Source organism: Antennarius striatus, chromosome 1 (assembly GCF_040054535.1).
Source record: "Antennarius striatus isolate MH-2024 chromosome 1, ASM4005453v1, whole genome shotgun sequence".
In the NCBI taxonomy this organism is placed as follows: Eukaryota; Metazoa; Chordata; class Actinopteri; order Lophiiformes; family Antennariidae; genus Antennarius; species Antennarius striatus.
In genome coordinates, this window is record NC_090776.1 from 5,164,980 (window position 1) to 5,191,490 (window position 26,511).

Genomic DNA, 26,511 nt, shown 5'->3' on the forward strand with positions numbered 1-26,511 from the left:
CATCCACAAAAAACCTAGTATTTTGGCTTTATGCACAGATGTGCCAATCTAGTTATTTCCCTTCAGGTACGTTATCATACTAGTACTTTTAGCACAATGCTGAAAAAAAAACCCTCCGTTTAAAGTTCAATAGGTTGGTCTGCCAGAATTGATCAATGTTTGAGGAATTCTTCTCCTTCGGGATTACCGCTACTCAACCCCTTCGCCAAGTGTTTGGGATGATTTGCTTCATCTATATCACCTGCATTTGCCTTATAGAAAGTGTAGGATATTTGGGAAATTTTTATACAGCTGGTATGGAACTCCTGGAGCTGAAGCTGCCTCTGATGTCCTCGTTACTTCTTCACCCCCACTCCACTTTGGAGGACTTTCATTCATTCTGGTTGAGGAATTGGTGATATGTCTGATGGTATCTCCCTTTGCTCAAATCTGACATTGCTACCTGTATCCACTCAAACCACCACACCCTCAATGTTTAGAAATAGAACAAACTGTGCATAGAAATACCTCAGACCTCAGTTTATTCCCAAATATATTAAAATACAAATAAATAAACAAACAAAATTGTCATGTCCATGCCAATCTCAAATGGACTTTGGAATTCCAACAATAGTATGCATTTCCCACTTGCACCCCGCTCCCTCATCCCCCTATGGAACAACATCATACTCAATAACCAACCATCATAGTACAAGTAATGGCAGATCAAGGGCATCACACATCTGTCTGTGTATAATTGAAAGAAGGAGATCTAGAAAGTGTCTTGTTTTCTAATATGAGCTAACCCAACTCCTTTTCTCTCCCTTCAGAAAATACTCTGGTTTGGATGACATTGCTGTTTTGGAGATAGCCTGTTCCTTTGGCTGCAACCCTCACTGTCACTTCCTGCTCCTGCTCCAGAGTATTTGCTTTGACCAAAGCATCCTCCTCGACTTTCTTATCTCTGCTGAAACCTGTTTCCTGGACTACTTTGTGCGATATCTTAAGTACCTCAGAGATGACGGTTATGGCTTCAGAGCAGCATGTGCACAGATAAGTCCGTCAGGCTCTCCTCTCTCACAGAAAAAATCACTCATTTTATCAGGTGATGGTCATATGTTTACACCAACATATAAAGATGAGCCAAAAGAAGTTAACCCCAGCTGCTGTGTCCAGCCTGAAGGTGCCATTTCACCCGTGGAAGTGGTTACTTTGGGTGTGGGGCTCCATCTTGTTGAATATGACAGTTCTGATGAGTCTGATTATGAAAATATGAGTTACACAAGATGTTTTCAGTCCTCTGACTCGACAAAATTACTGAGCAACTGTGGACTGGGAAGAAGACCTGAAAAAGCATTAGTGCCAGCTGTACAGAGTCCAAACATGGCTGTCTTGTCAGAACATATGACCTGTAAAACATCAGCCAAAGCAGTTTGCTGTCTTTATGAGCTCAGAGACATGGTGAAAAGGCTGCATGCAAAAAAACTCTTTCCATATAACCCTTCTTCTCTCTTAAAGCTTTTAGCCCAACTGTAGAACTGTTCCCAGTTATTTCATCCCGAACATATCAGTAAATAAATGCTTGACTATCTAGTCATACTGATTATTTGAAAGTGAGTAACAGTACATGGAATAAGATGTTCTTTTTAACAACATACATAGTTTAAAATTAATTTATTCAAAATACTGATATTTTTAAAGAAGAAATGTCTTAGTTGAGGAATGCCTTTTGTCATGCAACAGTCCAAGGCCAGTCTGGTGCTTTGACTCTACACAGTGGTATGGTGGTGGTAAGAAGACCCAGTAAGAGTTACACCTTTTATTAGAAAACATTCTCTGTGCCACTCAGATCAAGTTTAATTCCCTTTCTTCTACTAATTTTGTGATGTGTAAGAGACACATCACAACATTTTTTCAGTGTGGTAAAATAACTAACAGAAAGAATACTAACTTCAGAAAGTACTACAGTAGCACCTTGTCATACAAGGGACTGGTCCCCAGGCCTAGACCAAGTGGACTGAGCTACTGCCGCCCCTTGATGATTCAGAACTCAAAATCATTAACTGCTTGATTCTCCTCTACATACATTTGAGAAATTGTGTGTACTTTAAGGTACATTGTTTATGTAGAGTACTAAATAAAGATCATCCCTTGCAAAGACATTTTGACTGGCAAATCTGGATTACTGTTTGGTTATGCATAACACTACACACAGTTCTAGTCATGGTGGAACACCATCTGTTCGATTTATCACTATTTCTGAATCAGTTCATTAGACAGATCTTATCAACATAAATGAAATACAGTTTGCCATCGCGCATTTGCGCATTAACACTCGCGACTCCACCTCATCGCAGATTTTGGTAGGCAGTCAAGTGATACCGTACGCAAAGAGTATAGGACTGAGAGTAGGGATGTTGAATGTTGGAACTATGACAGGTAGAGAGTTGGTTGACATGATGCAGAGGAGGAGGTTAGATATACTGTGTGTCCAGGAGACCAGGTGGAAAGGTAGCAAGGTTGGAAGTTTAGGATCAGGGTTCAAGTTGTTCTATCATAGTGTAGATAGGAAGAGAAATGGAGTAGGAGTTATCTTGAAGGAGGATTATGTTAGGAATGTCCTGTAGGTAAAAAGAGTGTGAGATAAAGTGATGTTTCTGATGCTTGAAATCGAAGGTGTGATGTTCAATGTTGTTAGTGGGTATACTCCATAGGTAGGATATGAGCTGGAGAAGGAGAAATTCTGGTTGGGCTTTGATGAAGTGATGCACAGCATACCGAGAAATGAGAGAGTTGTCATTGGTGCAGACTTCAATGGACATGTTGGTGCAAGTAACAGAGGTGATGAGGAGGTGATGGGTGGGTTTGGTATCCAGGAGAGGAATTCAGAAGGACAAATGGTAGTTGACTTTGCAAAAAGGATGGAAATCGCTATAGTGAATACTTTCTTCCAGAAGAGGCAGGAACATAGGGTGACCTATAAGAGTGGTGGTAGGTGCTCACAGGTAGACTACATCTTATATAGACGGTGTAATCTGAAGGAGAACAGTGATGGTAAAGTAGTGGTAGGCCAAACAGCATAGGATGGTGGTGTGTAGGATGACTCTGGTGGTGAGGAAGATAAAGAGGACAAAGACAGAGCAGAGGACAAAATGGTGGAAGCTGGAAAGGAAACAGTTTTTCATGACTTTTAGGAAGGAGTTAAGACAGGCTCTGGGTGGTCAAGCGGTGCTGCCAGATGACTGGACAACTGCAGCTAATGTGATCAGGGAGACAGGTAGGAGAGTACTTGGTGTGTCATCTGGAAGGAAAGTAGATAAGGAGACTTGGTGGTGGAATGAGGAGGTACAGGAGGGTATCGGAGAAAGAGGCTAGCTAAAAAGAAGTGGGACACAGAGGACTGAGGAGAGCAGACAGGAGTACAGGGAGATGCAGCGTACCGTGAAGGTAGAGGGAGCAAAGGCCAAACAAAGGGCTTATGACTTGTATGCTAGGTTGGAAAGTAACGAGGGAGAGACTGATCTATACAGGCTGACAAGAGAGACAGATGAGAAGGACGTGCAGTAGGTTAGGGTGATTAAGGATAGGAATGGAAGTCTTGACAGGTGCCAGTTGTGTGATGGGAAGATGGAAAGAGTACTTTGAAGCGTTGATGAACGTGGAAAATGAGAGAGAACAAAGACTATAAGAGGTGACTGTTGTGGACCAGGAAGTAGCAAAGATCAGTCAGGATGAAGTGAGAAGGGCATTGAAGAGGATGAAGAGTGGAAAGGCAGTTGGTCTTGATGATATACGTGTAGAGGTATGGAAGTGTCTAGGAGAGGTGGCAGTAGAGTTTCTGACTGGGTTGTTCAGCAGGATCTCAGATAGTGAGAAGATCCCTGGGGAATGGAGGAGAAGTGTGCTGGTGCCCATTTTAAAGAACAAGGGAGATGTGCAGAGTTGTGGCAACTACACAGGAATAAAGCTGATGAGCCATACAATGAAGTTATGAGAAAGAGTAGTGGAACCTAGACAAAGTGCAGAAGTGAGCATTTGTGAGTAGCAGTATGGTTTCATGCCAAAAAAAGAGTACTACAGATGCAGTATTTGCTTTGAGGATGTTGATAGAGAAGTACAGAGAATGCCAGAGGGAGCTGCATTGTGTTTTTGTAGATCTGGAGAAGGCTTAGGACTGGGTGCCCAGAGAGGAACTGTGGTATTGTATGAGTAAGTCTGGAGTGGCAGAGAAGTATGTTAGAGTGGTGCAGGACATGTATGAGGACTGTAAGACAGTGGTGAGGTGTGCTGTAGGTGTGACAGAGGAGTTCAAGGTGCAGGTGGGACTGCATCAGGGCTCAGCTCTGAGCCCCTTCTTGTTCGCTATGGTGATTAGGAGACTTGGTGGTGGAATGAGGAGGTACAGGAGTGTATACAGAGAAAGAGGTTAGCTAAGAAGAAGTGGGACACTGAGAAGACTGAGGAGAGGAGAGGGTGTACAGGGACATACAGTGTACAGTAAGGAGGGAGACTGATCTATACAGGTTGGCAAGACAGAGAGACGGAGATGGGAAGGATGGCAGCAGGTTCGGGTGATTAAGGATAGGGATGGAAGTCTATTGAAAGGGGCCAGTAGTGTGATCAATAGTCCTTTGAAGAGTTGATGATCGAAGAAAATGAGAAAGAACAAAATACTAGAAAAGGGGGCTGGTGTGGACCAGGAAGTCGCAAAGATTTGTCAGGATGAAGAGAGGAGGGCAATGAAGAGGATGAAGAGTGGAAAGGTAGTCGTTCCTGATGATATACCTGTAGAGGTCAGGAAGTGTGTAGGAGAGGTGGCAGTAGAGTTCCTGACTGGGTTGGTTCAACGGGATCTTGGAAAGTGAGAAGATGCCTGAGGAATGGAGGGGAAGTGTGCTGGTGCCCATTTTTAAGAAGAAGGGAGATGTGCACAGTTGTGGCAACTACAGAGGAATAAAGCTGATGAGCTATATAATGAAGTAATGGGAAAGAGTAGTTGAAGCTAGACTAAGGGCAGAAGTTAGCACTTGTGAGCAACAATATGGTTCCATGCCAAAAAAGAGTAGTACAGATGCAGTATTTGCTTTGAGGATGTTGTTAGAGCAGTACAGAGAAGGCCAGAGGGAGCTGCATTGTGTTTTTGTAGATCTGGAGAAAGCTTATGACAGGGTGCCCAGAGAAGAAATGTGGTACTGTATGAGGAAGTCTGTAGTTGCAGAGAAGTTAGAGCGGTGCAGGACATGTATGAGGACTGTAAGACAGTGGTGAGGTGTGCTGTAGGTGTGACAGAGGAGTTCAAGGTGGAGGTGGGACTGCATCAGGGATCAGCTCTGAGTCCCTTCTTGTTTGCTATGGTGACGGACAGGCTGACAGACGAGGTTAGACAGTAATCTCCATGTACTATGATGTTTGCAGATGACATTGTGGTCTGCTGTGAGAGCAGGGAACAGGTAGAGGAGAAGCTAGAGAGGTGGAGGTTTGTCCTGGTAAGGAGAGGAATGAAGGTTAGCTGCAGTAAGACAAAGTAAAAGTGGAATAGTGAGGTTACAGGGAGAAGAGATCAAGAAGGTGGAGGATTTTAAGTACTTAGGGTCAACATTCCAGAGCAATGGATAGTGTGGAAAGGAGGTGAAGAAGCGTCTACAGGCAGGATGGTACGGGTGGAGAAAAGTGTCAGGTGTGATGTGTGATAAAAGAGTTTCAGCTAAAATGAAAGGTGTACAAGACTGTGTACAACGGTGTACAAAAGGTGTGCAATTATGTTGTTTGGTCTAGAGACAGTGTCAATGAGGAAAAATCAGGAGACAGAGCTGGAGGTAGCAGAGATGAAGATGCTGAGGTTTTCTTTGGGAGTGACCAGGGAGGATAGGATCAGGAATGAGTGCATCAGAGGGACAGCACATGTTAGAGGTTTGGAAATAAAGTCAGAGAAGCCAGACTGAAATGGTTTGGACATGACCAGAGGAGAGAAAGAGAATATATTGGTAGAAGGACGCTGAGTTTTGAACTGCCAGGCAGGAGGCCTAGAGGAAGACCAAAGAGGAGGTTTATGGATGTAATGAGGGAAGACATGAAGGTAGTTGGTGTGAGAGAAGAGGATGCAGAAGACAGGATTAGATGGAGGAAACTGATTCGCTGCGGCGACCCCTGAAGGGAAAAGCCCAAACGAAAAGAAGAAGTAGTCACGTGATACCGTACGTGCATTCTATTGGCTGACGGCATCTGGAGGTGCGCTCCGTTACGTCAGTCTCGGACTTTCCTGAGACACACAAGTGCTTTAAACAGTTGAGAAGAGTGGGAAAAGGTAATACAGATAGAAGGTGGTTTAATATCAGTATGTGGAGGGTTCATAAACATTTAAATTACCGTAAATAATATGATAAATAGATCGCGATTTCGATCGCGGATTCCTTAATCACGTGTGGTTCCTGGAACTAACCGTAAAGAACGAGGGCACACTATACCAAATTCCTGGATCCACAGCAAAATCTAATGACTTCTTATCTGATTCATACCCAATTCTTAAACGTGTTGTGCATCTTATATGAGTAGTTTTCTCTATTTAGAACGTTGATGAAAATAACAATAAAAGAGATTTGTCTCAGGCCGCAAACGACCAATAAACCAGCTGATGATCCAGCCGATCAACTAACCAAATCACCATCTGACAGGCCACCCAAACAACAAACCATTTGAAAAAACATCCTCTTTTCCTTCTTTATTTTTACTTGGGTTTTTTTATGACACTCTTTAACTTAGCATATTTCTGATCTTGTATGGTTCTATTTCATCAATTTTTTCTTGTGACTGGCATATTAATCATCTCAAGTTCTTATAAAATCTCTGTTGATATGAAATCAAATAACAGGATAATGTGTATAGTGTTTGTTTTCTTTTTTAGGATTACACAGTTGTATAACGATCATTCATTCATTCATTGTCATGTACCGCTGCTCTATCTGCTATAGCGGGTCACGGGGAGCTGGAGCATATCCCAGCTGGCATAGGGCATGAGGTGGGGGACACTCCGGGCACGACACCAGTGCACCGCAGAGCCACATACAAAGACATACAAACATGCACACAGACACTCACTCCTACGGGCAATTTGGGACAGGCCAATCAACCTGTAGCGCATTTTTTTGGAGGTGGGAGGAAGCCGGAGAACCCGGAGAGAACCCACGCAGACATGGGGAGAGCATGCGAACTCTGCACAGAGCGGGACCCGAACCCAGACCCGCTGTGTTGTGAGGCGAAAGCGCTCACCACCGTGCTGCCCTCTATAACGATCAAATTAATATAACTGTAAATTACATCAGCCTAGGGGAAAGGGCATTTGTCTGTCTCCCCAGCAAGGACAGACTACTATCATAACTACATGACAGAGCCAAATAAAGAATCCTGGAAATCATTCTTAACATTGCATGGTACAGCATATATTATCCCCATGTTATATTTATGAAAAACTTAACCAATTTTTTTTAAAAATGGCAGTGATCAAAAACAATCAACAGATGCATTATACTTGAGATTAAAAAAAAAAGTGTAGGTTGATAGCAATCAAAGGCCAATGAATGTTTTTCACTTTCAATAACATTGAATGACAACAGCAGTGGAACGATTGCTAATACAATTGCACTACAGTATTAGTGATGGTAGTCTTTGTCATGGATTTTAGTAGTATTAGTATAGAGTAGATATTATGTCTCAAAGTATTCATTTGTTAGACAGTTGACCGATTTAAAAGAACACAATATTCACCTACTGCCTTTGGAGGGAAAGCATGCTTTGTACTTGGTAAAAACAAGTACAGAAGCATGCTTGTTTGACATCTAGAGGGCAAATGCATATATGTGTGTATGTGTGTGTGTGTGTGTGTTGTGACAATCTACCAACCTACCTGTACTTCCTGGAGGGAAAAAAAAAAAACTTTCACGGTGATTATGCCTGTTCTGGGTGTGACGCTGAAGAATGTCAAACAAAGAGAGAGAGGTTGTCTGTTGGTGTAGTGAAGGGATAGAGGATCTTACTGTGTGTGCTAATTTCCCACAGCAAACACAGAAGTCAGCAGGTGAGGAAACAAACCTATCTGGTAGCGCAGATGGGTAGTGAAAAGGTAAGTCTGCATTTTACTCTGACCTTGAAATATGATTGAAGAGCGTTCTGCTTGTTTTTGAGTGAAAGGTGTTTTTCTTTCTACTAACTGATGTAAATGTACTGTCAAGGGTTTTTGTTAAAAAGTTCCTCTAGTTGATAGAGTTTGCTGTTAAGGTTTATGAGCTCTTATGGTTGAGTTGACATTAATGACGTCGTCTTTCTCAAAAAGGAAGCCACAGAGGTGGTAACATCAAAGTGAGCCCTGATCACTTGGAATATACATTTTTTGGATATCGTTAGTGCTCAAGATTCAGAATTGCATGATGGCTCTGTGACATTTTCAAGGACCTGTATTGTAGGATAAAATTTGTTGAGGTTACAAGTAATTTGCCTGGAGGCAAAATGTTATTGTCTTTGAACACAGGCTTACATACAATTCAAGAAGGAAAATTTGCAATGCATTTGCAAAACCTGAGGAAATTAAAAGACAGTTTTTGTGTTTAGGCTCATGATTTTGTTTTTTTTTCAAGGTTTTTTTAAACAGAGAATTAAGAATTTCCCTGAGTGACAGTTTTCTTGAAATTACTGTCCCAATGGTAGAATTTTTTACATTTACCTTATGATAAATTGCAATCCAATATTTATAGTTTACAGTAATCGATATACTTGTATCTGCTTGTACTATCCACTTTAAGTTTTTTTTAGAGTCTTCTTCTTTTCCTTTCGGCTTTTCCCTTCAGGGGTCGCCACAGCGAATCAAATTCCTCCATCTAGCCCTGTCCTTTGAATCCTCTTCTCTCACACCAACTACCTTCATGTCTTCCCTCAATACATCCATAAACCTCCTCTTTGGTCTTCCTCTAGGCCTCCTGCCTGGCAGTTCAAAACTCAGCATCCTTCTACCAATATATTCACTATCTCTCCTCTGGACATGTCCAAACCATCTCAGTCTGGCCTCTCTGACTTTATCTCCAAAACCTCTAACATGTGCTGTCCCTCTGATGTACTCATTCCTGATCCTATCCTTCCTGGTCACTCCCAGAGAAAGCAAACCCATCTCAATTTTACCAGTGTGAAATGCATTTACAACATAGGTAAAGCGCATCAAGGAACAGGGAATGAGGAACATTTTTTTATGCCATAACAAGTTTAATGACATTCCCAAATCTTACTGGATACACCAGTTTTATATCAGGTGCATCCATGTACTTCCTCATTTGAAAGAATTTGGTCACAAACTGCAATGCTTTATCACATTAGACATAACATAATCAACTTATGTTGAACAAACTCTTCAGCGGACTTTGGATTTCCAAATCCAACATTCCGTTGGAGTGGGTGAAACCTGTTTATTTGTCTCAGAGATGTTAAGCACTGCATTGCGCTATTATCTGAAGTGATTATATAACGATAACATTTACATGTAAAAATGTGATGTAAGGCTGTACCACATTTAATGTGTTTGCTGCTGCTGTATTTTTATAAATCATTTAAGTTGGAAGACAGCTGGAAAAGCTTGTTCCTCCATTGGTCGGACTAATGGACTAAAACATAGAAGTGTCTACATGAGGCTGATGAGTGTTTAACTCATGATCACTAAAGAGACATGGGTTGTGTAAAAGTATAAAAAGTCAAAATTAATCTATTGATATAATGAATAGTAATTAAATCAACATTGAATAAACTTGTGAACGATTGCATCGAGAGGGCAGAAAGGCTAGACTTTTATGTTGTTAGAACATTCATGGGTGAGGTGTGTTTACACACACATGTTTGCCCAGCACAGCCAATTGGCCATCAGCAGCATACTGGTCTGAGAGGTTTATACCATTCAGAAAAAACATAAAACTGTCTCTTTTAAGCATTTGAACATAGGTTTTTTGCTTTTTTAAATAAGGCTCTCCTAAATAGCGCTGTGCCTTTAAACCACATCTCCCTGCTGTGTTGAATGTGTGTCTTTTCTCAAAGGAGCAGCACAATTCTCTTCATTCTCCTGAATTGGGGGGTTTAGAGGAAACTCCAGTAGAATTATATACCACTGAATGCTTTGTCAGTGTGACCTAGTCTGGTGCCACAAGATATACTGTATGTTACCTACCAGCATATACTGTAAACACACACACACACACACACACACACACACACACACACACACACACACACACACACACACACACACACACACTTTAATGTTGGGACTCTCTTTAGGTCGACTATTTTAGTCAATCAAATATTTCTTTCTGTGAATAAACGTGCTTGTAAAAATCAAAAATCAATCTTCTTTCTTTCTTTCTTTCTGTCTTGGTGCATGCTGGGAAAGGGTGTGAGAGGAGAGTGTGGCGTCTTAGTGTGTTTTTCTTTCTGTTTTTTGCTTATTTTTCATGTTTATTAACATTTATTTGAATATAGTTCAAACACAATTGGAGTTTGTGGGTGTTTTTGGGGGATTAGGGTGAAATCTGGTAGCCCAACGCGGCAACATGTCGGTGAGCTCCGGGTTCAAGAGGGTGACGCGTCGTCATGCCATTAAACTGGCATCCTCCCGAATGAACTCAGTGGTGATATTCCGTGACAGCATTGAAAAGGTGCACCACATAGTCAAGAGTGGTGTGGTGATTCAGAACACCTTCACCCCCGTCCTCACCTTGACAAACCCCGCTAAGAGGGTGATAATATCAAACACACCACTGTTCATCAGCAACGGGGTCCTGGAGAAGGAGTTGTCCCGACAAGGTCAATTCCTGTTTCCTATTTAAATGATTCTGCTTGGCTGTAAGAGTCCCCACTTGAAACATGTTGTCTCGTTCAGGAGACACGTTCTGATGATCCCTAAAAGACCAATATAGAGCTGAACATCGCACTCTTATTCAGAGTGGAAAACTTTAAAACTTTGACTACACGGTCCATGTCAGGACTGAGAGCATGAAGTGCTTCAATATAGGAGGGAGGGACATCTCATCCACTCCTGTTCGAGAAGAACTGTGACAACCAGCCATCGGCTACACTGTGGCTGGCGGTCTGCAGCTGCAGAACAGAGGAAAAGCCCTATCGCTTCTTGCGCGGCTTCCAGTGCTGCAGTCCCTGTTCCACGACCACAACTACTCGGGTTTCCAATCTTGTCCCCCACTTACTTGACAATCACCAACCTTGATCCACAAAGTAACACGCAGGACACGGGTGACAAAACATCGGCAACACAGGTAACCAACTCAAAAAGCACAGATAATGTTAATTATAATTCACAGGGTGATTTGGATGAGGTTGATGGGTCCAGAGAGACTGCTGCCTGAGTGGTCGAGTCTCTGCTGGAGGAGGACGAACACATGCTAATGAATGAGGAATTTTCAAAATTAACTTCAAAAAGAAAAAAACTCTGACATGAGAAGTAGTAAAGGTAAAAAAGTTGCTCAGGAAAAAAATTCAAAGACACCGATTTATACCTGTAGCTCTGATACTGAAAATGAAAGCAGTATGAAAGAAGCTGTGAAAGAAAAAATATGATTCACAAAAGATTAAAAAATTCCTGCATGATACAAGAGGTCTGAGGGTTACAGTGGAAAATTTATTTCCTGACCTCAACATGCTTTTAAATAGCATCCCTTTTTATTTAAAGAACCAAAGAAGGAAGTGAGCAACCAGTTTTTACTGAGCAAGAACTTTTTAGATTGAAGAAACTATTGGCTAAAGTCAAAAACGCGATTGCGGTTACTGAATAGTTGGTTGTAAATTTTGTCTGCCTTTTTAAACCTGTGTTTTAAGTACTTGTTTGTTTTTAACTCCATTTTATACATGTGGAATTTTAAACTAGGCAAAATAAACATGAATGCTTCATTCTGAGTACACTGAGGAGAAAAGAGCCTGTTTTTAGCTTGATAAATGTAAAACAGATGTTTTATTTTTTCCAGGAAACACACAGTACTGTGGAAAATGAAGTTAACTGGAAGTGACAATGGAACGGAAAAATATAATTTAGCTACAAAACCAGCACCAGGGGTGAAATGGGGATTTTATTTTCTTGTGCTTTTGAATCTTGCTGTTTTAGTGGAAGACATCATGTCGGGCCACATTTTAAAAGTACAGGCAAATGTTGAAAGGAAGACGTTGGTTTTTATCTGTGTGTATGCTCCAGCTGTATGCAGATAGAGTGGCTTTTTTCTTCTTCTTTCCTTTCGGCTTTCCCTTCAGGGGTCGCCACAGCGAATCAAATTCCTCCATCTAGCCCTGTCCTTTGAATCCTCTTCTCTCACACCAACTACCTTCATGTCTTCCCTCATTACATCCATAAACCTCCTCTTTGGTCTTCCTCTAGGCCTCCTGCCTGGCAGTTCAAAACTCAGCATCCTTCTACCAATATATTCACTATCTCTCCTCTGGACATGTCCAAACCATCTCAGTCTGGCCTCTCTGACTTTATCTCCAAAACCTCTAACATGTGCTGTCCCTCTGATGTACTCATTCCTGATCCTATCCTTCCTGGTCACTCCCAAAGAGAACCTCAGCATCTTCATCAGAAGATCAGAATCAGAATCAGAAATGGTTTTATTGCCAAGTGCAGTAAAAATTACTGTCGAGGAACTTGACGCGGTGTCGGTGCATAGAAAGGCGGAAGAGAATAGTAGTGAGTGAGGAATAGGATAAGAATACAAAAACTATTTACAATTCACATTACGGTGTGTTTAGATACTGTATAAGGATGGGGATTGCGGGTGAAGAAAATAAGTCCAAACAGTAAACTGTCTTTGCAGAGTGGTGAGGGGCGGATGGTTACCGGGGGGGGGGGGGGGGGGGGGGCTGTTCAGAGGCTGACTGCAGTGGGGAAGAAGCTGTTTTTATGGCATGAGGTCCTGGTCCGGATGGATGGCCTCTTGCCGGAGGGGAGGGTCTGGAAGAGGTTGTGGCCGGAATGAGAGGGGTCAGCGGCAATCCTGGCTGCACGACTGCGGGTCCTTGTGTCAGACAGTTCCTGGAGATGTGGGAGGCTGCAACTGATCACCTTCTCCGCAGAACGGATGACACGCTGCAGCTTGGAACTGTCCCTGGCTGTGGCTGCAGCAAACCACACTGACATGGAGGATGTGAGGATGGACTGAATGGTCGCAGTGTAAAAGCTCACCAGCATCTTCACAGGGAGGTGAAACTTCTTCAGCTGCCGCAAGAAGTACATCCTCTGCTAAGCCTTCTTGGTGAGGGAGCTGATGTTCTGCTCCCAATTGAGCTCCCGGGTGATGGTGGTGCCCAGGAAACGGAAGGACTCCACAGGGGTCACTGGAGTGTCACAGATGATGACGGGGGGGGGGGCAGGAGGTTCTTTCCTGAAGTCCACTGTCATCTCCACTGTTTTGAGAGCGTTGAACTCCAGGTTGTGCCTGCTGCACCATGATACCAGCTGGTCCAACTCACTTCTGTAGGCCAACTCATCCCCATCAGAGATGAGGCCGATGAGGGTGGTGTCTCAGCAAACTTCAGGAGTTTGACAGACTGGTGACCAGATGTGCAGCAGTTAGTGTACAGGGAGAAGAGCAGAGGGGAAAGCACGCAGCCTTGAGGGGAGCCAGTGCTGATAGTCCGGGTGTCGGAGACGTGCATCCACCGCCTCACGAACTGCCGTCTGTCAGGAAGTCCGTGATCCACCTGCATATGGAGTCGGGCACGTTCAGCTGGGAGAGCTTGTCATGGAGCAGAGCTGGGACAATCGTATTGAAAGCAGAGCTGAAGTCCACAAACAGAATCCTGACGTAGGATCCTGGGGAGTCCAGGTGCTGGAGGACAAAGTGTAGCGCCATGTTTACAGCATCGTCTACAGATCTGTTGGCTCTGTAGGCTAACTGTAGAAGGTCCAGGAGGTTGCCAGTGATGTCTTTGAGGTGGGTCAGGACAAGGCGCTCAAAGGACTTCATGACCACAGATGTCAGAGCGACGGGTCTTCAGTCGTTAAGTCCTGTGATCCTTGTCTTCTTGGGGACTGGGACAATGGCTGAAGTCTTGAAGCACGCTGGTACGTGACAGGTCTCCAGTGAGGTGTTGAATATCTGAGTGAACACCTGAGCCAGCTGGTTGGCGCAATGCTTCAAGGTGGAGGGAGAGACGGAGTCTGGGCCTGCAGCTTTGCGGTAGTTGAGTCGTTAGAAGAGACTCCTCACCTCTCCTTCTTTGATAAGGAGAGGTGTGTGGGGGGGGGGTGGCGCTGAGGTGTGGGGCTGTGAAGGACCCAATTAGACAGTGGGGGAGGGGATGGGGCTGCTGACCAGTGGCTGGTCGTTGATAGTGATGGGGGCGTCAGGTCTGTCCCATTGTCTTTCAAAATGGCAGTAATAGTCGTTAAGGCTGTTGGCCAGACGTAGGTCGTTGACAGAGTGGGGAGCTCTAGGCTTGTAATTGGTGATGGCTTTGAGCCCTTTCCAGACAGAAGCAGAGTCGTTAGCTGAGAATTGTTCTTCCATTCTCTTACCATATGCAGATTTGGCTCTTTTCACCTCCTTACCAAATCTGTACTTGGCCTCCTTGTATCTGTCTCTGTCCCCACTTCTGAACGCAGCCTCCTTCTCTGACTTGAGCCTTCTGAGTGTGGCTGTGAGCCAGGGTTTGTCATTGTTGTAGCTAACCCTGCTGCGTGTTGGGATGATGCTGTCCTCACAGAAGGTGATGTAGGACGTCACAGTGTCCGTGTACTCATCCAGGCTGTTGGTGGCAGACCTAAACACATCCCAATCTGTGCAGTCCAAGCACTCCTGAAGTTCTTCCACTGCATCACTGGTCCACTTCTTGGAAGTCCTAACAACAGGTTTACAGAGCTTTAATTTCTGCTTGTAGGCAGGAATCAGATGCACCATGATGTGGTCGGACTGGCCCAGTGCAGCGTGGGGAACAGCGTGGTACGCACCACTGATGGTGGAGTAGCAGTGGTCCAGGATGTTCCCTTCTCTGGTGGGGAACTTGATGAGCTGCTTGAACTTTGGGAGGTCTTGGGAGAGATTACCTTTGTTAAAATCCCCAAGGACAGTAACCAAGGCATCCGGGTGTGCACGTTCTACTCTCAGTATCTCGTTGGTCAGCGCGCGCTGCGCCTCACGCACGTTAGCTTCCAGCGGGATGTAAAAACCGATGAGAATGAATGAGGAGAACTCGCGGAGCGAGTAGAAGGGCTTGCAGTTGATGATGAGGGCTTCCAGGTCCGGGGAACAGTGCTGAGTTAGTACTGTCACATCGTTGCACCAGCTGATGGCAGTCGTTGTTAACCCGGGCCTTGACTGATCCGGTTTAGTCAGGGTGGCTTTTTTAAACATTCAAATAATGAAGGTCAGAAATGCAGCAGAACGATAGGTCATTGTGTTTTCTTGATGTTCTGTTGACACAACCGTTCACAACACAGGTAACCATGATATTTTGGGAGTTAATCGCGATGGGGATTCCATTGTTTCTTATGGCTGCCAAGCTATGCTGGGCGCCAGTGATGTATGATGCCCACGTGACCACTGAATGGGGAAGCTGCTGCGTCACAGATTTTAAGCTTTTCTGACCAAAGGGATGATGCTACACATATAAAATTTATTTTTTCTTCTATTTTTCATAATGATGAATAACATATATGTCACTTAAAATTAACTTTACTGTCCCTTTAAGGTTAACGGTAGCTTAAGTGTGCCTTTTAAAGTCCAGAGATGTGAGACAGGGCTGCCCCCTCTCAGGGATCCTCTACTCTCTGGCCCTGGACCCTTTTTTAAACCAACTGAGAGCAAGCCTCTCCGGTTTTAACAACCCCAGTTCTATTTATGGTTTTAAATTTTCCGCATATGCTGACGATGTTGTTGTTACAGTTAAAAATCAGAAAGATGTGGAAGTTTTAGAAGAAATTGTACAGTTTTATTGACATCTCCTCCGCAAAAGTCAAATGGGGGAAGAGCGAGGCTCTAATGGTGGGAGGTGGGCTGGAGGAGATCAGGCTCCCAGATATGCTTCAATGGAAAAAAAAAAAGGGTTTGAATACCTTGGGGTTTATCTGGGAGACCACAATATTGTAGAAAGGAACTGGGAAAATGTTTTAGGAAAAGTAAAAGGGAGGCTAAAACACTGTAAGTAGATTTGAACTAAATTGTCTTGTAGAGGTCGTGTTTTAATTATTAATAACTTGGTTGCGTTAATGATGTGGCACTGGCTGTCCTGCATTTATCCACCACCAATGTTGCTGGCAAAAATCCAGGCAGTAATGGTGGACTTTTTTTGCAACTGCCGTCACCGGGTCCCATAGAGCGTCCTCTTTCTGCCCAGAGAGGAAGGAGGTCAGGGGCAGAAGTGCTGCGTTCCGGCTGCAATTCATTCAGCGGTTCCTGTCTGGCCCTGACGACCTGGTATGGTGGCCCACAACAGAAGCAATACTGGCCCTGTGCTGGGTTCTGTGACTTCTTAATGGACCTGAAATCAAAAGACTGGGAGATCTTTCATGTTTTTATCTGAGTGGTTTTGGAATCAGTTTTGAATCCAAATGTGTCGGAAAACTGCCCGTTTTGTTCTCAGAGGGAAACTATTTTTCAACTGCTTCCGAGACTGTCAGAGACGTGACAATCTATTCCTGTTTTTAGAGGGAATCTTTTTCTCATTCGATCTTGTTTTTGACAAACAGATATACTGTACATTATAGGTATGAAACTCAGGAAGAATCAAAAAAAGGATTGGTAGGTTCTAAATGTCCTTCTGGGCCAAGGAAAGATGGCGATTTATCTAAGCAGGAAGGAAAAGGTTGAAAGTTCGTCTGACTGCAGTGCAGAAGCCATTTTAAAAGAATGTGTCAAACAAGAATCAGAATTGATTTTAACTATTTGAGAGCTATGAATGATTTAGACACTTTTATGAACCTATGGTGTGTCAAAGGTGTCTTATGTTCTGTGTTAAATGAAGAAATCATGTTCAGTCACTGTTTGGTTTAATTCAAGTATATTGTCCACATTTCAAATGCCATGTTTTTTTTAAGTGTGTGTTCATGTTTGAGTGAATCTGTCTTAGATGTTGTTGGTGCCTAACTATCTTGTAACACCGACTTCATGAGTAAATGTGATTTTTTAAAAATCAAAACATATTTCTTTATTTTTCTTTCTTTTCTGGTGCTGGGTACAATAAATCAAATCAAAGAAAGTAGCAGCTTTTAAATTGTATCTCCGGAGAGGCAAAACTCGCAAATTATGTGACCAGGAAGAGGAGAATTGAAAACAATACGGTTCAAGAAGCAGCTACTGTTTTTTGCTGTAACATCAGATGTCACTTAAAACTAGAATTTGGTTTCTATAAATTGACAAAAGACCTGAATAACTTTAGGAACATCTGGTGTTACAAAAATGTCCTATGCACTTTAGTTGATGACCACCTCACTTTTTCAAACTTCCTGTTATAATGCACTAATTTTTATATTGTATTTCCCTTTGTTTCTTGGTGTTTAATGTTTTTGAGTGTTTAGTGTTTTTGAAATTTCATCTAATGAAAAATTGTAAAATGTTCTAAATGTTCTAAATGTTAAATGTGATTGAAGTTTTTTTTGCAAAAGATCTTCTGAGGCACTTAAATGCTTTCATCTAATGTAAAACTGCAAAATGTTTGAATGACATTAAAGTGTTTTTTCGCAAAAATAAAAAAACAACAAAATCTTTCTTTCTTTCTGTCTGTCTTTGTCTTTCTTTCTTTGTCTCTGGGAGAGCAAGTAGGTGTGGAGATTAACGAAGGGGTATGTGGGTCAATATTTGTTTAGGAAACAGACCTTTATGTACATTTCAGTTACTGTAGCATCCATGCTGCAACTTCTTCCTTTAATGTTGGCCTTATTTCTATATGTGTGAAAAATCATTCACTTTTATATCCTACTTTTGTCAGTATTATGTAGTAGTGTATAGTTGGCTGAAGGAATTTATGACTGAAAATGTAAAGACATACTATTGGCCGAAAAGAACACACAGAGGTGGGCGTGGTGGTGGGGGAGGGGGGCAATTTGGATATGCACATCCCAGATAAACCCAAAGCTTCTCCAGTGTTTGGTTTGAAACAACTGTTCGACCCAAGATAAAAGTTTAGTCTTTATCTAATATCCTTATTTCTTTGTCCACAAAACAGATAATCCCCATTCTCAACTTGTTCTGTATACTATAGTAGATACCCCTGTGAGAGCAGTGTCCATTGCAATGTTTAAACAAATTTTCAAATGGAAGTGAACCTTTGTGAGAAATTCATGGACTATCCGTATGTCTAATTAAACATTCAAAGCTCTTTGAAGGGCAAGCCAGCATTCAAAACACTATTCATGCAATAGTAACAGAAGCTACTCTGATGCCATGAGATACAGATAAATTTGAAGTGTTGATAAGAATCAAGAAAAAAAAAAGATCTAAAAAATATACAGGAAAGTGAATACAAATTATATGAAAATATGTTCAAGGAATGGACAGTGTTGAGTTGAGTATTTTTACAGCGGTGGGGAGGGGTGTGTTTGTTTGAATGACTGCTGTTAGTGTTCTTTGTGAGAGTAATAATCTGTTTTCTGAAGGACCAGCTCAGGGCGTCCACAGTGGCACACCACAACAAGGAAGCTAGCATAGTTCACTGAAATCAATAACTATCTCCTTTGTGTTGCTGACCTTGCGCTCACACAAGCTGAAACTTGCTCAAACATTCTTAGAGTTAGTATGGTCAAATGCTAAAAGCTAGCAGCTTATTATTTATAACAGTCAGTAGTTGGACAACACCAATAAGTCTTTAGATTCCAAGAAGTAAACACTTCCAAATCATTCGGATCCTTGTGCGTGTGGTTTGTTTTGTTTTGTTTTGCTGTTGTTGTTTTTTTTTTAAGCTAGCAATTGATTTTGCTGCATCAGCTTTAACTTCTCACCCTTTTTAATTTCTCCCTAGACTCTGGTTAAATGTTTGATATTGCTAATGTGTTCTCACTGTGTAAAGGATGTAAATCAGACCAGACAGCCACCACTGTGTCATTGATAGACCTCTCCATGACCTTCCTTTCTGACTTGAAGAGGTTGTACAAATGTTTGGTGAGGAAGGGCGCTCTGGTGCAGTCATTGGCCCTGTGAAGGAGAAATGAACTACCTAATGATTTCCTGAAAACATACTTAGAAAGAACATATTGTAAATATATTACCACGGGTGGTGGTGTGGCATTGAGAAGCTTCTTAGGAACCGTATATTGGAGGCAGTGGGGGTGAGTCTTTTCTCCAACTGCGGATGGCGGCTGTGGACCAGTCAAAATGTGTCTTGTGGTTCCTGAGCCAAGAAATACTGAGAAAGACAGTGATGAAAGGGTATTTTGTGACAAAGACTTCCACGTGGTTGTGATCATTACTGGACAAAACTAACTTCAAGGGTTTGGTCTTGTGATTGGTTATATCTAGTATATTCCCATCTATGGCTTGGACCTCCTTCGGGAGAGGCCAGCTTGTTTAGTAGTAACTTGTGATCTTGAATAAAGTTAGTGTCAATAAACTTGTCATCTACTCCAGACTTCACTTGGATTTAGACAGGAAGTGTCTCTGTAAATTCATGCACTGTACCTGGGATGGATTATGGAGATGGAGGATGAGGAGTTTTGGTTTACATGGGCCCTCCTGCCTACTGCTTGAGCCTGTTTTTTTAGTACCACGGTGGCAGCAGTTGAGAAATGGCCGTCCTATCCACAATACAGACATAGAGTACCTTTTCCTTCATGTATCTGTCTTTCGGTTGGCATCAATCAGGTGTGGCCCAACTGCATAAGCTCCCACTGGGGACTGAGGAGTCTCAGGAATGGCAAGGGAAGGACCATGAGAAAAAGCAAATCAATCCACAGGCCTGAACTAGGAGCTGGAGACTATCGTTGTCTCTGAATTCTTCCTAGGACTTTCTCTAATTTTGTTGTCTAACATTACAGCTAAATCTATTAAGTAATTAAGGAAGGTACTATCTTCCCAAACAGCTAGCTTGTCCCCCAGCTCCCCTGCTAACCTGTTAAAAAAAATACTGCTTGTAATGCGTCTTTGTCCCACCCACTGTCTGCCACTGGAATCCTATGGCATATTGAGAAACAGATTCAATACCTTGTTGTAAATCGAGAAGCTGACTGACTGCGCGCCTGTCTGTCTTCCATTAATTGGGTGTTCAGACCACATGATGTTTTTAAACTATTTGTAATAAATAAAGTCTGTCACGTGGATTGCTGTGCGCATGTTTACGCAACATTATAGATGTAAAATTGTCTTCCAGGTTTTATTTGGAGCCGATTGACCATGGAAAACCGAAGATATGATTGTTTATATTTGATCTGAGGCAGGCGGTTCAAATGGCTTCTTCTATTGGTATAATCAGATGGCAGGCGCCATATTTCTGTCCATATAATCCCCATCGTACAAGCGGGGATGCACATATTCACGTGATTCGAACATGTCTCGTGATTCCTGCATTTTGTCACGTGATGCAAACATGTTTCAAGATTCGTGCATTTCACGTGGCAGTGTCTTATTTTGAAAAACTTATTTTGAAAAGAGTGGCATGTGACACAAACTGTGTAGTTATGTTAGAAGCCAATGGCAAACTTCTTTGAATTCAAAATCAAATTGATGAGCAATTTTGTGGTTTTTATGTGCAATAAAATACAATTTGTTCCATTTTCGAATTTGACTGTGTCTATTTTGGCCAAACATACTCCTTTCAAGAGTGGTGTAAATAACACAAACTGTATATAGTTATGTTAGAAGCCTATGACAACCTTTTTGGAGTTCAAAATCAATTTGATGAGCGTGTGTGTGTGTGTATACAGTATATATATATATATATATATATATATATATATATACACACACACACACACACACACACACACACACACACATACATCTCACTATATCAGTTATTGACTTATTGATTGGTAGCTACTGACTTTGTCTTGTGTTTGTCTGACATGATGACTCAACTAGGGTGGAGGGATGTTTTACACTCTGTATGAGTGGTTCTGGTCGGATAGAATCTGGTTGCCTGGGAATCTGACATGGGCTGACCTGGAGGACAAGGATGGCCGGATCTATGCCAAAGTATCACATCTCTATGTCACTGTCCCCTATGCCTTCATCTTCTTATTCATCAGATACCTGTTTGAGAGGTAAGATTTACATTTGCTAATTGTCCCATATAGCTATTAAGGGGTGCACATAACTGCTGACACAAGAACACATGGGTATCACTAGTATAGAATGTACCCTTGCATGCCGTATAGCCTGGTATTCCACATACTGTATGTCTCTTGTTAACACACGATGAAGTTGGCAGATGTGGGAAGTGTCCAAGAAGCAAGCTAGCTACTCTGGCATGTTACCCCTGAAAAGAAACAACAAACATCATACATCATACGCCCCCCCCCCCCTTTTTTTAAAGGGGAGTGTGATGTGCTGTAGCTTGAAAGTCAGGATTTGAAATGTAGTACAAGATCTCTCTCATTTTTACAGGCATGAAGAATTTCAACCAGCCTTTTCTTGATAAACATGAAGAGTACATTAATGTTGCACAAATCTAAACAGTTAAGATAGGGAAGCTTTTGCTTTTGTTAACTTATATGGTATTATATCATAAACACTTTAACACAATAAAAATTATGAAAGAACGCATATCCCGATAAATAAAATCAGCAATACTGCTTTAAAACATTAATTACCCCTTAAAACATCAAATGTCTCCAGCAATAGGAAAATAACAACTAGAAATAACATAGCTGTTCATCCATTCATGCTATCGACATAATTCCAACGTATTCTGAAAGGTGAGAAGCAGCTGAACACATTTCCACTACCATAAAGTACTTTGTATTTTTATAGACGCAAAGTGTCATAACTTTACGGACACTCAGAGTCTGTTGGTTATGTCAATAGCTATCAGTGAACGGTCAAATATTTACGGTATTTCTAAGAATGTAGCAATTTTCATGTCACATTGACAGCATTGTTTTCTAAAGGGTTCATATAAATAATCACAATTCGGGATATAAAAACACATTTTATTTTGTCAGTTTCCAACATTTAAAATTCATTAAATTAAACAAAATTCATGTTCATTAAATATATTTCATTAAACAACAAAGTTTTCTGACCAAATACACCATACTTTTACACGGAACTTTTATTCAAATCATTCAAACATAACCAAAACATCTCCATACCTATGGCAACAACAAAAACACAAACAAACCTGATTGCGTGATGGGTCTCTGCATGGTCTCAGCAGGTTAATTTCCTCAGGGATTAAATTATAAGAAGCTAAAGCTTACCTTGCATAAACAAGTCCGAGTTCATAACAATCTCGTGAATTACGTATGGCACATATGTATTTTAATATGATTATATGTTTTTAATCTTATTGTACAGTAACATATTATGTGCTTTTAACAGTTTTCTAGTGACTCTAAGAGTCCAGTATTTGTGGAGGGCAGATGTGAAGTCGAGTGAAATGATGTAAATTTTATTATTCATTCATTCATTCATTCATTCATTCATTCATTCATTCATCGTCACTGCTTGTTCTGCTTATGGTGGGTCACGGGGATTGTTGGAGCCTAACCCATCTTACTCGCGGGCGAGAGGTGGGGGACACTCCAGAGGTCAGAGGAAGTCGGCAAATGCGGAGAGAACACAGGTGAACACTGGAAGAACATACAAACTTGACACAGAGCAGGACTTGAACCTGGTACCGTTTTGCTGTGAGGCTACCCACTGCGCCACCTTGCTGCAGCTAAACTCAATATTATTTTTTCCGCATATTTTCTTAGAAAACCATCGTATAATCAAGAATGACAATTCGAAAGGACAGTATGCAGGTTATCCTCAACATACAAACATTCGACTTACGAACATTATTAGTTCCCCTTTCTCCCACAAACTCAGGTCAAGCTGCACCACTCCATACATGTGACAGTCTCTCCCATTACAGATCTGAATCTCACTGACAATAACTCCTCCTTCCTCCTCCGTTCCCTCATTGTAAAGTCAAGTTATATTGTGGTACTACAGTGGTTTACTTAATTTATGTGTTACTATGTCCTGTAATTGTTTCTGGTAAGTCTTAGGGGATAGTGCCTTCTTATGTGCAGTAGTGATGATATTTAAATGACCAGTTGACAAATATAGATCCATCCATCCATTTTATTTAGCTTCTTTCACTTTTTACGGGTCACAGTGCTGGAGCCTATCTCAGCAGACTATGGGCGGAAGGCGAGGGGACATTCTGTGGGCATCGCTGGTGCACCTTGGAGTCACATAAAAGACAAACAACAATTCATGCACACACTTACACCCACAGACAATTCTGCCATGACCAATCCACCAAAATTGCATGGCTTTGGACGTGGGACAAAGCCGGAGAACTCGTAGAGAATCCATGCAGACACAAGGAGAATTCAGAACTTTCTTGCTGTGAGGCGCTATCCACTGCACCGCTATGTCTTACCATTTAATAAATAACAGCTTACATAAAAATTCAACTTACAAACAGGCTCTCAGAATTGATTGTGTTCATAGGTTGAAGACTACTTGTGTACTACAGACTGAACTTTCTGTGGTGGCATACCCCATTCAAAGGGCCTCTGGACCATGTTTTCAATGAGTCTGTTAACTGACTTGACTGCTTTCCCCACTCCTGTGACAACCTGACCTTGTATTTTGACCATAATATGGCTGTAAAACAATATACAACTGCAACAACAGCAGTTTTTATGCCTATTCTGGGCAAGAAAGCTCGCAGCAAGGTGAGACGTCGCAGAAGAGGAAAGCGCTCAGGTGCGCTTATGTGTCTCCGCTGGCGTGAACTATGCACAGTGCTCCGCGGGATATTCCTCTGTAACGTGCGCTCACTCTGCAACAAAATGGACGAGCTGAGCCTGTTGCTAAACACAAACAGCGATTTTTCCACGTCCTACGTCTTCTGCTTTACGGAAACATGCCAACTCATTCTGGACACTGTGCTACAGCTGAGCGGTTTCGATCTTTACAGAGCGGACAGGAACACAGCGCTTTCTTGCAAAATGAAAGGAGTTGGAATTTGCTTTTACATTCACAACGGTTGGTGCAATGATTTGACAGTACTAACTCAGCACTGTTCCCAGGACCTGGAAGCCCTCATCATCAATTGCAAGCCAACAACTCTGCCTCTGTCTAGAGAAGGCTCAAGGCTATCACCAATTACAAGCCTAGAACCCCCCACTCTGTCAATGACCTACATCTGGCCAACAGCCTTAACGACTATTACTGTTGTTTTGAAAGACAATGGGACAGACCTGACCCCCCCAGCCCTATTGACGACCAGCCACTGGCCAGCAGCCCCATCCCCTCCCCCACTGTCTCATCTGGACCTTCACAGCCTCACATCTCAGCGCCACCCCCCTTCCTACACCTCTCCTTATCAAAGAAAGAGAGGTGAGGAATCTCTTCCAACGACTCAACCACCGCAAGGCTGCAGGCCCAGACTCTGTCTCTCCCTCCACCTTGAAGCACTGTGCCAGCAAGCTGTCTCCGGTGTTCACTCATATCTGCAACACCATACTGGAAACCTGTCACGTACCAGCGTGCTTCAAGACTTCAGCCATTGTCCCAGTCCCCAAGAAGACAAGGATCACAGGACTTAACGACTGAAGACCCGTTGCTCTGACATCTGTGGTCATGAAGTCCTATGAGCACCTTGTCTTGACCTACCTCAAGGACATTACTGACAACCTCCTGGACCCTCAACAGTTCACCTACAGAGCAAACAGATCTGTAGACAATGCTGTAAACATGGCATAACACTTTGTCCTCCAGCACCTGGACTCCACAGGATCCTACACCAGGATTCTGTTTGTGGACTTCAGCTCTGCTTTCAATACAATCATCCCAGCTCTGCTCCATGATAAGCTCTCCCAGCTGAATGTGCTTGACTCCATGTGCAGGTGGATTACGGACTTCCTGACAGACAGACGACAGTTCTTGAAGCTGGGGAAGCATGTCTCCGACACCCGGACCATCAGCACTGGATCCCCTCAAGGGTGCGTTCTTTCCCCTCCACTCTTCTCCCTGTACACCAAATGCTGCACATCTGGTCACCAGTCTGTCAAACACTTGAAGTTTGCTGACAACACCACCCTCATCGGCCTCATCTCTGATGGGGATGAGTCGGCCTACAGAAGTGAGTTGGACCAGCTGGTATCATGGTGCAGCAGGAACAACCTGGAGCTCAACGCTCTCAAAGCAGTGGAGATGATAGTGGACTTCAGGAAAGACCCTCCTGCCCTCCCCCCCGTCATCATCTGTGACACTCCAGTGACCCCTGGATGAATTTCTGAAGAAGCTGACGAAGATTCACCTCCCTGTGAAGATGCTGGTGAACTTCTACACTGCCACCATTCAATCAATCCTCACATCCTCCATGACAGTGTGGTTTGCTGCAGCCACGGCCAGGGACAAGGCCAAGCTGCAGTGTGTCATCCGCTCTGCGAAGAGGGTGATCGGCTGCAGCCATCCACACCTCCAGGAACTGTTCCACACAAGGACCCGTAGATGTGCAGCCAGGTTTGCTGCTGACCCCTCTCATCCCGGCCACAAACTGTTCCAGACCCTCCCCTCTGGCAAGAGGCTTACGGTCCATCCAGACCAGGACCTCATGCCACAAAAAAGTGGAAGCTATTGGATCCTGAATGTATCATGTCCTTCAGTTCAACCCTGTAATTCACTGCACTTGAGTATTTAACTCACTTAAAACTGAAACCTTTGCTAATTATTGAACCACTACTTGGCCTACTTCCCGCACTGCCCATCTCCGAGGGTGTGTTTTCCAGTTTTCCAAATACATACTCATGTTGGTGAAAGCGTGGCCCATTTGTCTCTGTCCATGCCTGTTGGAGTCTCTATTTCAGTGACCAAGAGTTAAGCATGACATATATTATATTTTATATAGTGCAAGAGTGTGGAATGATTGGTGTCACTACAAACCCATTTGATCCTTCTAAGAAAATGTCCGGAGCACACTGTCATGATGTGACTGGTGTAGGTGGAGCCTATTCCAGCTGACTACTGGTGAGAGGCAGGATGCATTGCCAGCAGACCATGGGGGGACACACAGACAAATATAGTTGCTCACCTGCGACTGTAAACTGAAGCAGTGTGGGAGGAACTGAGAACAGTGAGGGAGACTGCACTTACTAAATAAATGCTACATGTGTGGTCAGCACCAAACACATCTCCTGCTATTCACAAAACAGATTATGTACACCCCTGGTTCTACTGATCTAACAACACATTACTCTATCTGGAAGAATTAGACAGCTCACTTTAAAAGCTAGTAATGTTTAAAAGTATGCATATCTCAACTACAGGTTTTTCCTGAAAAGCTCTGCATGTGTTACACCTCCTCTGGAGTCCATTAAATAGTTAAAGGGCCATAAATCTTTTTACCAATAAT

General features: G+C 42.7%; 1 protein-coding gene across 4 annotated transcripts in view; it reads left to right on the forward strand.

The window, feature by feature from the left end:
- The window catches only part of cers3a (ceramide synthase 3a), a 77,941-nt gene that overhangs the window by 25,949 nt on the left and 25,481 nt on the right, over window positions 1-26,511 (forward strand). Inside the window, exons 6-7 of one of the 4 annotated variants that reach the window (XM_068315974.1) lie at window positions 810-1,036; window positions 21,015-21,196. In XM_068315974.1, the coding sequence (XP_068172075.1) occupies window positions 21,024-21,196 (173 nt within the window). In that variant the 5' untranslated portion in view covers window positions 810-1,036; window positions 21,015-21,023. Of the gene's footprint in view, window positions 1-809; window positions 2,142-7,918; window positions 8,096-21,014; window positions 21,197-26,511 lie in introns of those variants that run through there. The other 3 variants (XM_068315892.1, XM_068315817.1, XM_068315736.1) reach the window with 3 other exon arrangements.